General features: G+C 47.2%; 1 protein-coding gene across 6 annotated transcripts in view; it reads right to left on the bottom strand.

The window, feature by feature from the left end:
- Positions 1 to 14,330, bottom strand: part of auts2a (activator of transcription and developmental regulator AUTS2 a) — a 302,379-nt gene that overhangs the window by 177,737 nt on the left and 110,312 nt on the right. For all 6 annotated transcript variants that reach the window (XM_077020418.1, XM_077020417.1, XM_077020416.1 and 3 more), the window contains one exon: positions 7,088 to 7,189. In XM_077020418.1, coding sequence (XP_076876533.1) covers positions 7,088 to 7,189 — 102 coding nt within the window. The remainder of the gene's footprint in view (positions 1 to 7,087; positions 7,190 to 14,330) is intronic.

Raw genomic sequence — 14,330 nt, 5'->3', positions numbered from 1 at the left:
TCTTAAAGTGTGGCCAAAAATGCAGAAGACCAACTACGGTTTATTAATATACACCAAAGAAGACAAAGAAGGTATCAGAGTATTCTGAATGACGAGAGCTGCGATTAGAGCTGCGACTGAGCTTATTTTGGGCCTCACAGATGAAACGCACAGATTTGATCTCTTGCGTCCTGTGGTGCTGGTCCACTGAGGGCGCAGAAGGCCGTTCTGCTCTGTTCTTCAGAGCCCGATAGCACAAATCAACGCAGCTGTAAACAAACCAGCGCAGTCACATTCCTGCCGTCTGCACGCCGTACCTTACCACACACACCGTGATGTGAGCAGGGTGTCAGCGTTCTTCACCTGCAGCTTAGCTGGCAGATAGTTTTAGAACTTGAGAGAAGTTGATTTCGGATGGCTGAGTGGCTGCAGCTGCAGTGTCTCTGCCAGGAGAGATGTTCCACCGAGCTGTCGACGTGCCCTGATGGACGGTTAGCTGTCAGCAAATGACAGCACAGCACAGAAGCACCATAATGTAACTAGACCTCTCTGTCACTTAGTCTTACAATCTGCTCACATACACACACACACATACATGCGCACACGCACACGCACACACAGTAACACACAAGATGAACACACACACACACACATACACACACACACACACACACACACACCTGGTCTCCCACCTGAAAAGCATAACCAGACACAACAGAGCTGAGTAAGCTAACATTAGCGTAGGCCAACATCAGCGTAGGCCAACATCAGCGTAGGCTAACATCAGCGTAGGCTAACATCAGCGTAGGCTAACATCAGCGTAGGCTAACATCAGCGTAGGCTAACATCAGCGTAGGCTAACATCAGCGTAGGCGTTCGATTCCTTCAGCTATTTAAAACATACACATGCAGATATAATACCATCACATTGGTTTGGAGCTACTGGCTGAACATACAGGTTTAAACAGAGAGCGGGCCGGTCCTGATGGTGCCGGACTCGATGGTGCCGGTCCTGATGGGGCCAGTGCCGGGAGGCTGGCCCTAACCGGAGTCGGGAGGCGCTGAGCTCTGGTGGAGCGTGTGGGAGCGCGGTGAGAGCTGTCTGCCTCTAATTGCGTGTGTAGCTGTGCGGCTGAGCGCTGTCAGCAGGGGGAGGGAAGCACGGACCAGCGTTATCCAGCTGCTGTCAACCGGGCCTGTTCTGGGTCAAAATGACTGACGGCTGATTTAGAACAGGGCTGTTAGGCCTCTGGAGCAATCATAACTGTCATTGTTCCCCACACACCAATGGCACGTCTTTCTCTCTCTTACACACGCGCACACACACACACGCACGCACGCACACTCCTCCGACATACTGACAAGTGCATGCATGCACACACACAGTCAGAGCTCCTGCCACTATGATAGCTGCATAATGAGCTAATTATAGGTGTAGCACTGCAGCTCCCATATCCAAATGCTCATCTCTAATAAGAACCATTACAAATGAGAGGGAGACAGACTTGGAGAGAGACAGAGAGAGAGAGAGACACGGAGAAAGAGAGACACGGAGAAAGAGAGACACGGAGCAAGAGAGAGACGCACAGAGAAGGTGAGAGAGAGAAAGAGAGATGAATAGATTTAGAACGAACTCTACTAGATAATTGATGCAAGCAATTACAAGTTCCATGTCAGAGCAAATTGGCCAGCATATCTGCGTGTGCTGGGGCTGCTGACCTCATTATAAGTAATGTGCAGAGAAATAATCCAGGAGAGAATCGAGCCCTGCAAACGCCTGGAAACGCAGAGACTTATATAATCTGTTTGGACTTCAGGGTCCATACATTCCTCCTGTCATGCCCAAACCAGCACAGAACGTCTACCTCTCCCGGAAACACTGAAGTCTACCCACGACAGCACATCACGGAATAACTGTAATCATTAACAACAACATCTCTATTACAGAAATCTGCCCCAGCAGCCGTAATGACAGGGTAAAGATTGTTTTACCACATTCTCAAAGAATCTCCTGTGCAGAGAGAACTAATGACCCTGAACCACTAACTGCTGATCTGAAGTCAGCAGAGACGCTACTCGTCCCGCGACCAGACAGGGTCACTCTACACCCGCACGTCAGCTGTAGTTCTCAAACTCTGCTAATATTATATAATCAGAGGATTTGGTCTCTCAAATCCTCTGTTGTACTTTTCAAACACTCTAGCATCAAACATGAAGATTATTTATTGCTGTGATTACACACAATGTCTACGGGATGATCGATTCATTCTGTTCTCCTGCTGCACAGTACGACTGGCCACACCGCCAACTCCGAATAGTTTGTGTCATCCAGACCATAATGAGCAATAACTTGCGATACCCAGAAATCCTTGCTGTCACTATCCAGCCCAGATCTCAGGTGATGTCAGCGCTGGTGCTCTCTGTCTCACCTTCTCTGTCACATGCTGTCTGTCTCTCTCTGCCTGTCTCTCCTTGCTCGGGCTAATAGGCAGCAGAGAGTGGAAAACCAGCTGGCGGTAGCAGTGCTCGTCAGGACGACCCGGCGAGGAAGATGATGCTAAATTAGCCCTCATATTTTGGCTTTTATTTATGTCTATATTCACGTGTTTAGTTTTCAGGCGTGATGCTGGGTGAATTCATTACTGCCACCATCGTTGTTTCTTATCGGGAAGACAAGAAATGGCAGACAAAGAGACCAAACGCTCAGGGATCATGAGACGCCCATCCCTCAGCTGTCTCCACACACACACACACACACACACACACACACACACACACACACACACAACACACACACACACACACACACACACACACACACACACACACACTCCCCAAAAAATCTCTAACACTGTTTACTGGAATCCAGGGCCCCTGTAATTGCCAATTTATTTGATAGGCAGCTGGGTAATGATGGCATTTCACCCCTGCCACAGAGACTAAACACGTGTGTGTGATTCATCCCCTCTCCTCCAGACACCACCCTCCTCCTCCTCGCTCTGCCCAGGACTCCTGCCACCCTGCCTGGGGAAACCACGCTGCCACGCTGGCTTCAAACACAGCTGAAAGGAGACCCGGGGCACTGGAGCAAATATAGCAAGGCTGCCAATTTAGTGGAGGTTTGGGGTTATGGCTGGCGGGAGAGGGGCTGACGCGCCATTTGTAGCTTAATGAGCTGGCAGGGCAGGGAGAGAGGAAGAGGAGGAGGGTGAGGAAGAACAGCACGACCTCTCCTGACCCCTGCTCTCCGGCAGCTGGGCAGGGACCAACGCGGAGTTCTGCTTCTTTCATCTCAGCGTAGCGGAAGACGGAGGAAGAGAGAGGGAGGAAGAAAGAGAGACGCAGCGAGGACGCAGGACACGGGACGCGGGACCATTAGCGTCTGGCTCTTCCTAACGAAGGCTCAGGGCAACTCCACATGACCAAGAACCAGTCACAAGCCCCATGATGGCATTCACGCTGTGTGTGTGTGTGTGTGTGTGTGTGTGTGTGTGTGTGTGTGTGTGTGTGTGTGCGTGTGTGTTTGTGTGTAATGTTTCCTGAAAGCCTTTCAGATCAATCCTAACAACAGACCAGGGTCCAGTGAACTTTTTAAGTCTAGTTAACAATTAAGAGATCAGAAGAGATCAGTCAGAATTTTGTAAGAAGTCAGGTGTTCTGCTGTGGCAGTGCAGTCTGAAATCAACACCGAGACATCGATGTGCTGAAGAGACGTGAGATACGATGCGCGTGAACCCTGGTTAAGCTGTGTCGGGACGTCCCCCCCCCCACACCCCCCCAACCCCCCCCCACCCCCCCCCCCCCCAACCCCCACCCCCACCCGGTACCGCCTGGTCGTCAGGGGCCGAGGAACAATCCCCGCAGGCTGAGTTAACGTTTGGCTAATACTGATCAATACAGCTTTCATTCAGCAATTTCCAATGAGAATCTGTTCTCTTTCCTCACGTCTCTTTCCATTATCATCCTTGTCAAACCCTCGCTGGGTCTTTTACAGTTCACCTCTCCACCAGGCTCGGGGGAGAGGAAGTGAGGCGCAGGCTAGCGACTCGGCGCACGTGTGAAGTGGATTTTCCCAGCGCTCTCCGGGGGGAGCTGTCCCGGGCCCCTCAGGGCTCAGATCAACCACTTAAAGTGCAACACAGAGAGCAGTGAGGCACGAAAGGAGAGCCCTCCGTCACTAAAGCCCTCCACACCTTCCACACGACACCCCAGGGCTTCTGGAACATTCCGTGACAGGGACACTCAGGGCAACTTGCCACTGATGTTGGGAGAAAGCACTTTCCCCTATAAGCAGTACTCCTGCGGATATAATTATACTGTTATCACAAGGCATTAATCTTCATAACCTCATAGGGCACAACTTGGAATGAGGTCAAAAATGACTCAAATAATAAATGGATGATGTTTAGGAATAGAAGAGTTTAATTTCAAACAATCACACACACACACGTGCGCGCGCGCACACACACACACACACACACACACACACACACACAAAATGATGTATGCTGTATGTTCTGTCTGTTATTTGCCGCCATTTTTGCTGCCTTCCCAAGGCAACCTTCCAGCCGTGTAGGCCTCACCGACCACGCTAACGGCAACAGCTATGAGGAAGACATCCCTGAGAAGGCATGAAGAAGAATCCAAGAAGCTCTCTTTTTACACCCTCACCCACACCACACACACACACACACACACACACACACACACACACACACACTCCTCCCTGATGCAGAGCTGCAGGTATCATTTCAATTTCTGATGTCAACATCAAATTACTTATTTCATTTCATGCCTGGCCAACCATCCTATAGCTACACGGCAGAGCAGTTGCGCTTGGCTCGTTCCGCCATGTCTGTTCCCCCAGCGTGCCTCGCCCTCCAGCTGACAGCTCTAATTACACCCGCTATCTGATAGCAGCTCCGCAACACACCGCCGTACTGGAGCGAGGGAGCTGGGAGTGAAGCGGGCACGCACACACACACATCGCCCTCACACACACATCGCCCTCACACACCCGACCCTGAGAAGAAGGCTGCTGCTGTTTTTCCACATTTCATACGTGCCGTGAGACGCCCACTGGCTTTACTTCCCCGGTTGGCCCAGCGGCTGCGTTGCTGTGGTCCAAACCCTGCCTGCCTCCGCCCCTCTCACTCCGCCTCCACTCCCGCTGTCTGCTTCACCTACCGCCTCACTTTCTGGGTTTTACAAATTACTCCCAGTTCTATGTAGACGTTCACAGCAACGTATTTTGAATTGCCTCAAGATTGCTAATTTTTCTAATAACCGAACACAGCAAGGGGACATTTCAGGGATATTTCGGGAAGGCCCGGCAGGAGCCTCTGAAGTGCCTGCAACTCTCTCTGGTCCGGTTCAGCCCACAGCGCCGACAGAAGCAGCAGACTGAGGAAATAGGATGTTTCTTATCATCACTGCAGCACACACACACACACACACACACACACACACAAGGCCCTGGAGTCAGACTTGAGGGTGTGGACTGCACAGAATCGGCTCACATACACGTGCACACACACACACAGGATATACTGGTCTATTGTTTCAACTGGCACAGAGCCACATCAGTTTAGATCAATGGAGTGGATAAAGTAAACTACAAAAAGACTGTTTCAATATTGAACCACTTCTTGCTCCATAAGGGAGATATGTCAAGTGCTACCAACAGACTGTTTGATGATAATTATGGGAACAGAAGGACACGGGGCAGAGACTACGGCCACTGACCCACACTCACCTCAACGCAGCCTTCCTGCACATCCGGGAGACGTTGTTTGAACACAGAAACAAAGCACACAAGCATGCCAGGACGGGGAAGTGCGGAGTGCGTCTGAGGCAGCGAGCATGGCGCGTCCTCGCAGGAAGTGTGTGTGCATTTACATTCGAAGTAATGCTGTGGCGATCAGTCGTCAGCCTCGGTCAGTCAGAGACAGCGACCGTGAATGCTGTCAACAGGAACTTTTTTTTTTGGTCTGGTGTTTTAGGTTCAGTTCTAGACTGAAGATGTTTTGTCACCCATATCTGGTCTGGAAAAGCCCAATTGATGAACACAGCCGTGTATAAACACGCACGTCTAAGTACATTTACAGGAGCTGAAAGAACCAGAAATGGACTTTTACAGCAATTTAGGGTGATGTGTTTCTGTGTATGACTGGTCAGTATCTGGGTTTTTTTGGGAACATTGACATGTAAAGAGTTAAGATAATGGGAGACAATGTGTGTTGCGATTGGACAGTGTTTACACTGTTGTGTGTAGTGATTGGTCAGTGTCTACACTGCTGTGTGTAGTGATTGGTCAGTGTCTACACTGCTGTGTATAGTGATTGGTCAGTGTCTACACTGCTGTGTATAGTGATTGGTCAGTGTCTACACTGCTGTGTATAGTGATTGGTCAGTGTCTACACTGCTGTGTGTAGTGATTGGTCAGTGTCTACACTGCTGTGTGTAGTGATTGGTCAGTGTCTACACTGCTGTGTGTAGTGATTGGTCAGTGTCTACACTGCTGTGTGTAGTGATTGGTCAGTGTCTACACTGCTGTGTATAGTGATTGGTCAGTGTCTACACTGCTGTGTATAGTGATTGGTCAGTGTTTACACTGCTGTGTATAGTAATTGGTCAGTGTCTACACTGCTGTGTGTAGTGATTGGTCAGTGTCTACACTGCTGTGTGTAGTGATTGGTCAGTGTCTACACTGCTGTGTGTAGTGATTGGTCAGTGTCTACACTGCTGTGTGTAGTGATTGGTCAGTGTCTACACTGCTGTGTATAGTGATTGGTCAGTGTCTACACTGCTGTGTGTAGTGATTGGTCAGTGTCTACACTGCTGTGTGTAGTGATTGGTCAGTGTCTACACTGCTGTGTGTAGTGATTGGTCAGTGTCTACACTGCTGTGTGTAGTGATTGGTCAGTGTCTACACTGCTGTGTGTAGTGATTGGTCAGTGTCTACACTGCTGTGTGTAGTGATTGGTCAGTGTCTACACTGCTGTGTGTAGTGATTTTGCGTGGCCGCTTTTGTTCCATAAAAAGCAAGATATGAGTGAAAGGTGCCCGTGTGCGGTGGGGTGAGAACGGTGGCAGTGGGGTGACTTACGTCTGTGGGTCTCTCTCTGGAGCTGCTCCTGATGGACGCCTTGGAGTCTCCGCTCACACTCACACTGTCGCTGGCTTCACAGTTGTTCTGCCCGGGCTTCAGCTGTAGAGCATCACAACACAAACAGAGCGTGAGACGCACATCACAACCAGAGGCAGGAACGCAAGTGGCCACGCTCACGCCAGACAACCGCTATCAATCTTATAAATAACAGATCAACTTTAAAATGAACTGTCTTTTGTTTCAGACAGAAATCTTGGATTTGACTGAGATGAATCATAAACGGACAGCAGGAAGGTTTTATTACAACAGCTCGTCTTCCCGTGGACCCTGTGAGGGAGAAGCCGGTCCAGGATGCTGGAGATGCAGCCATCTTTGATTCCGACTCTGCAGCTAGGCAAGCAATTGGTCCTGAACACCCCCCCCCTTCCCCCAAACACACACTCTTTCAAAACATCAAAAATGTCTTTTGGTTTCCACCACACACTCGTTGTATGCAGGGACCACAGTCTCTCAGCAGGTGTCCTTCTGCCGCCTCAGAAACCCTAACGAAACCCGCGGCCCGGCGGGCGGCAGCAGAGCGAGGGGGGAGGCAGGAAGGCGTGCCGTCCAGAAACATCTGAGCCCCACTAAAGTCTGGAGAACAATGTCGGACTCCTGGGGCCAGCCAACCACCGTCAGGGTCTGCAATTTATGTCGTCTGAAGCTTCCTCAGTCAGACAGGCTCTTCCCAGAGCCGGAGCTCTGCCAAAGCCCGCCGTCTTCATCTCCCAGCACATAAAACCGAGGCTTTACGAGCACTGCAGTAAACAGCTGCAATGGCACCTAATAGAAAAAGCAGAGTGGCCCACAGTGCACTGGGGGGTTGTTTACTAAGATGGAGAGATAGATCTTTCCCGCTTTCCTCCTTATTTCTTTTTTCCTCTTTCAGACAGACAGACAGACACACACACACACACACACACATCTATACGCATACCCTCTCCCTCTCAACTCGCTGCACTAAAAACAGCCTTTTTCAAATCAGCCTGCACAAAGGCAGGCTAAGACGAGGCAGGGAGAATGCTTCCTTTCTCCGGCGCTGGCTTGGGTTGTTAAAGCTCAGAGGGATGGATGGAGACTGTTGGGTTGAGGGCTCTTGAGTAAAGCACATAATTAAAATGAAACTGTTCCCTTTCTGTAGCCATTAGCTACGTGAAAAGATCTCTCTCTGCGGGAGAACCCAGAGGCGGGCGGCAGGTGCTGCTGCCTGCCAGGAGGCAACCATGATAGCAGGAGCTTTACCACTCAGGGCTGGAGAGAATGAACAGGAGGGCCAAGAAACATGAGAACTAAGGGGGAGAAGAGGAGAGAGAGGAGGAGGAGAGAATGAGGAGGGTGAGAGAAGGAGAGTGGGAGAAAGAGCCCTCAATAAGTTCTGAGTGACGTGCAGAATAGAAATGTTTTTAAAATGTTACCTTTGACCTCAGTCTCTCAGCTCAATAGCATTTGTCTCACCTAGATAAACGCACGTAAAAATTAAATTAATTAAAAAATCAGGTCAGACATATGGAGGCTTAATTCATTCTTCTCAGTTGTATTCCTAGATGACACCCAACGTAAAAGTGCAAACTCACTCTATAAACACTACATCTTCATACGCTTCAGGAGCGTTTTTAGAGAGCGAGCGAGTCTAACGACATCTGCACACGTGTCTCTTAGTGACCTCCGTCTCAGCTCGTTTAAGGCTCGGGAGAGCTTCTTTGCCACGGCAACGTTCAGATGTCTTCCTTTTGAGACGCAGGAGTCATTTTTCAGTGTTCTGAGTTATAGTGGGGAAAAATGGTGGAGAGAAACACTTGTGGTTCTAATAAATAACCATCATCAAAGGTACAGAAGAGACGTTTCTCCCACCCACAGCAGATCAATCGGGGACATAAACCTGTCGTGTCTATAAACGCAGTGTCTTCACACGTATCACTCAATCAGTGCTGTACTTATTCCTAATCTTTCATTAGTTTATATGTGCCATTGCTTTAATCACTTCATCTTTATTGCACTCTCTCCTTTCCCTGAATCCCAGAATCTCAAGTAGAGGGAGTTGCACAAGACGTGCGAGCGGGCGTGCGGAGGACCGCCCGGGTCCACCGAGGGCGTGTCCGCGTTTCCGGGCTCGTGCTCGAGTAGCGACAAAGACACTCATCAGGAGTGACAGTTCTGCCAGGTTGTAACATCAGAACCAGCTCCTTTATGGACCCGGAGCACAGAGCCTAGGCGGGATTCTCCTTCCAGCAAGACAACAAACAGATGGGTTTCCAACTCCAGCAGCTAAACTCGCAATAATTAAAAACACAGCAAGACATTAGCATCTAATGAAAGATTGAAACTACCAGTTAGTGCATCTGCCATTCATTTCAACACAGTAAGGTCCTGTTTTGTCCCAATCTGTTCCCTGTTAGGGGCGAGTTTATTGAAGTAAAGAATTAACAACTGTTTTCAATAAGCAGTCAGCATGATTCTCTGGCATGCGGTGGACCAAAGCTCCCATACTATTACACATTCAGTCAGGCGGCCAAAGCTTTGATCTATGACAGTAATGAAACAAACTGCTTGCTAGGTTTTTGCCATAAATGGGTCAATCAGACATACAGGTACGCACAGTCCTAACATAGTAGGTGCCCAAAGACAATAATGAAACTCTTAACACAGTGCGTGTTAAGAGGAGAAAAGAGTGCTGGAGTGAGACCCCGCCTCCAGTACACCCAGCCAAGCACAACAGCACCGTCTGACCGCATATCAACCATCTCCGTAATGTTTTCCATCCCACCGCCTGTTAGAAGATCCAGATTCATGTCTACAGCAAAAACCCTTCAAGCATCAATTTAATTCACAATGGCGCTTAAATCCCATACACAACCTCCACAGTCATGATGCACTGTTCTCTATATTTAGATTTACTGTGATTTCACCCTAGCTCCAGAAGTAAAGAGCCAAGCAGCCATTAAGGACGCCAACGCTACAGTGCATAAGCTAAATGTGTTTTATGGGGACTGCCTCAAAGACATGGCGTACAACGCCTTAGTCCTTCTACATAACAGACAGTTTTACTGCTGCCTTAAACGAGAAAGCGACAGCACCAGCTCTTAGCCACACTCTGGAAGAGATGATGAGTCCTTTAAACTCAAATAACACCAGTATCATTACAGAACCTGGGTGTAAGAAAGAAAAAAGCCATATTACTTAATAGAAAAATGGGAACTGCTCAAAGAGGGTAGAAGTCATGACAACTCATGGTAAGATGAGAAGACCTCACAAAGTCATATAAGGGTCTGTGTAGGACCTCATGGTAGAAAAAGCTCTTAAGAGTTAGTGCTGTTCTAATCTTTGTGTCAGTGTAGTTCTGTGTGTCGGTGTTGTTCTGAGTTCATTGTATTAGTCTTGACCAGTGTTGGTGTTGTTCTTTCTGTTAGTGTTGATTTGTTATTGTAGTTCTTCGTGTTAGTGTTGATCTGTTATTTGTAGTTGTTTGTGTTAGTGTTGATCTTTTATTGTTATTCTTCGTGTTAGTGTTGATCTGTTATTGTTGTCTTGCTCTGTTATTGTTGTTCTTTATGTTAATGTTGGTCTGTTATTGTTGTTTGTCTTGATCTGTTATTGTTCTTTATGTTAGTGTTGATCTGTTATTGTTGTTCTTTGTGTTACTGTGGATCTGGTATTGTTGCTGTTTGTGTTAGTGTGGATCTGTTATTGTTGTTCTTGGTGTTAGTGTTGATCTGTTATTGTTGTTCTTTGTGTTAGTGTGGATCTGTTATTGTTGTTCTTTGTGTTAGTGTTGATCTGTTATTGTTGTTCTTTGTGTTAGTGTTGATCTGTTATTGTTGTTCTTTGTGTTAGTGTTGATCTGTTATTGTTGTTCTTTGTGTTAGTGTTGAACTGTTATTGTTGTTCTTTGTGTTAGTGTTGATCTGTTATTGTTGTTCTTTGTGTTAGTGTTGATCTGTTATTGATCTTTGTGTTAGTTTTGATCTGTTATTGTTGTTCTTTGTGTTAGTGTTGAACTGTTATTGTTCTTTGTGTTAGTGTTGATCTGTTATTGTTGTTCTTTGTGTTAAGTGTTGATCTGTTATTGATCTTTGTGTTAGTGTTGATCTGTTATTGTTGTTCTTTGTGTTAGTGTTGAACTGTTATTGTTGTTCCTTGTGTTAGTGTTGATCTGTTATTGTTCTGTGTGTTAGTTTTGATCTGTTATTGTAGTTGTTTGTTAGTGTTAATCTGTTATTGTTGTTCTTTGTGTTAGTGTTTCTCACGCATGTTACTACAACGCAGACTCTTACACTGTGGGCCTGACGACACTCTTCATGCTGCCTTTCAAGCGTCTACTGAACTATCGTTAACACGTGTTGATTCTTTTCTTCTCCCTCTAAGTGAAAAGTGCTTTGCTGGTGTTATGGGGGTGTTTTAAAGGTCCAGTGATCTCTGTCTAAAGGCTGGCGTAGCAACCAAACACAAAACCACTACCTTGCAGATCCAGATCCTCACATGTGACCATGACTCCTCTGCCCCTAAACACAGAGAACCATGGGCTTGGGCCTTCCCCCGGCCCGGGCAGCCTGAGGGACCCACTGGCTACCGGGCCCCTGGTTCTCCTTCCAACAGGTCAGCAGCTGCACAGCTTGGCACTAATAAAAACCTGGAACAATTTTGCAGCTTTTATTGTTCCGCTGTGATGTTTCGACGCGGCTAACCTGTCCCAGGGAGAGAAAGGGAAAGAATCCCACAAGAGCTGCAATGAAAGAGGATCTCATTTACCTAAAAGCGCTTATAAATTTTTAATTTGCTTTAACAAGTAAATTAACAACTCTCTCATTCGGGGAAGGTTTTCAGCTGCCTGCCACCCAGGGATGACCATGAACGTTATATAGATAATCCACTCGTGTTCTGGGCTGCTGCATATTTCCTGCTGTGGAGACAAATCCTTCACTTTACAGTGAAGACACTCTGAAACAGCTCATCTTCAACCAGCGTCACAGAGCTATATATATAAAGGCCATTTCAGCGCTGAAGCAGACAGCACACCAGAGAGGAGACTAATCCTGACACCTGAATAACTGAAGACATCCTGCAGTCTTATGTGGACACAACTGGTTTTTGCTTAAGCGCCACTCTTAAGTCTTAGCTAGACAGAGCCACATGGCATATTTTCTTTCTGTGTAAACAGCTGAAGAATAGCTGTGCAGAAATTGGAACCTGAATTTCGAAATGATTGCCGAACGAGCCTGAGCTCTCGCCTGGCTCCCCCATTTCCAAGGTACGGTGTGGACTCCCTGGGGGCCAATCAGACTGCTCGAAGTGTCTGGCAGACAGCAGCAGTTTGGAAACTGTTGTGAGCAGTTAATATGAACGGCGCGTCTCTCGACGACAATGACGTCTGACAGCAGGACGCAGGAGCAGTCACAGCTGGTACGGTGCAGCGGGGAGTTCCCGTCATCGCTTGGACAGTTGCTGTGTCACACGGCCAACCCAAGTGACCCTACTGCGACCTTCTGCTCAGCTGCCAGTGCTGGGGGCTTTAATGGTCGTAGACGGGCGGCCTGAGCCGTGCCTGATCTAAAGTAGCAGGCTGTCCGCAGGCATCAGGCCCCCGGGTTGGCCGATGTGTTCCGCCTGCTTATTTATTTAGGCTAATGTTACGTGCTACGCGTGTGCTAAAAGGACCTGTGGTCTGACAACGTCCTGCTTTTTAAGTCACACACACATTCCTTTTGAGTGACACTGTTCCTTCCGACGTTGCTCTGCGGAGATCTTCTAAACTTCCACAGCTTTCTCCAGTGAGACCCGCTGCCCTCAGGTGTGGTTACCATGGAATACCACAACTCCCCACAAAAGGTCCCATGTCATTTAGCTCTAGGGATACGGTATGACCTCTAACCTTATCACGTTACTGTGGAGACAGCAGACTCAGGACCTTAATTCTGAGTTAAAGACTTGAAAATGTTAAGCATTAGGTGCCCATATCAATAGGCAATATTACTATTTTTGCTATACACCAATATGGTGGCTCCAGTACCAGTATATATGTACGGTACATGAGTGGATTACACGACACAGCTGATTCACGCTGTGCTGTTGTGAAGCTTCCAGTCAGCCAAATTTAAGATCTCCATCTTGTTTATTCAGAAAATGAAAACTGGAATCAGACTGCATCCACTCAGCAGAGGCGGGAGCAGAGACAGAATCCTTACACCCACCAATAATTTAACATTCAACCCAAATAAATAAGTTCACCATGTCAAAATTAGACACTTGGTTACAAAACACTACAAATTCTATCTTTACCACAGTACATGTTCCAAGAGTTGGATTAGTGCATTATTTCTATTCTTAAACTGGGACATGGTCTTCACATACAAATAAATTACGACAGTGTTAAGTACATTCTTAGGTTCATTCAGTCCCACAAATCCCCACAGAGAACATACTAAAGAGTATTATTACTACTACTGGAGTATATAGTATTACTACTACTACTAATACTAATAATAATAATAATAATAATAGCAATTGATTGCTGAATTATTGTTTCAGGTTTACACAAATAAGTGGACATTGCAGATGCATAGTAGATTAAACCCAAGAAGCTAATTAGTTTGAATAACCTCCACATGGAAAACCCTTCATTAAACCAATGGCTGAAGCAACCGAGCTCAATGAGTGAACTTTGAGCTTCATACTCAGTAATGTGTGGACTCTGCTTTACTGGCAACTCCTTTGCCAAATGCTTCCAATGGCTGCTGCTCTGACTGTGTTGGGAGTCATTTGGCCCAACGCTCTGCTCACTTCTGCTCAAACAGCCGTTGTTGATTATGCTTCAGTATTTCATCGTGACTTTAAGTGAGGACTTTCATTTTAAAATACACTATTTATTATGTTTTTCTTTTATTTGTTACATTACAGATACTCAGTGCTTGACATATTGCAGTTTTTGGCCCGATGTCATATTGCTTGACCTCGTTGGAGTTTTAGATTACTGACCAACATTCTGACACTGCTATTGAGTTTCCTGAGAGAGGCTGTAATTCACTGGTGCTCCAGGACCTGTTGGTCACACAGACCCTGGGGCAGTGAACTCTCACTGCCAGTGGCCAGTGTTTTGTTACTATGCAGTGTTATGTTGCCATGCTGTGTTTTTTGTTTTGTTTTGTTCTTTGCCATTTGTGTGAGGATTTTACAACACGCATGTGCATTCGTCTTTGCTCCAGCCACA

This window comes from Brachyhypopomus gauderio, chromosome 10 (genome assembly GCF_052324685.1).
Source record: "Brachyhypopomus gauderio isolate BG-103 chromosome 10, BGAUD_0.2, whole genome shotgun sequence".
Classification (NCBI taxonomy): Eukaryota; Metazoa; Chordata; class Actinopteri; order Gymnotiformes; family Hypopomidae; genus Brachyhypopomus; species Brachyhypopomus gauderio.
The sequence above is the reverse complement of the archived record's forward strand: the minus strand, read 5'-3'. Positions and strand labels throughout refer to the sequence as shown.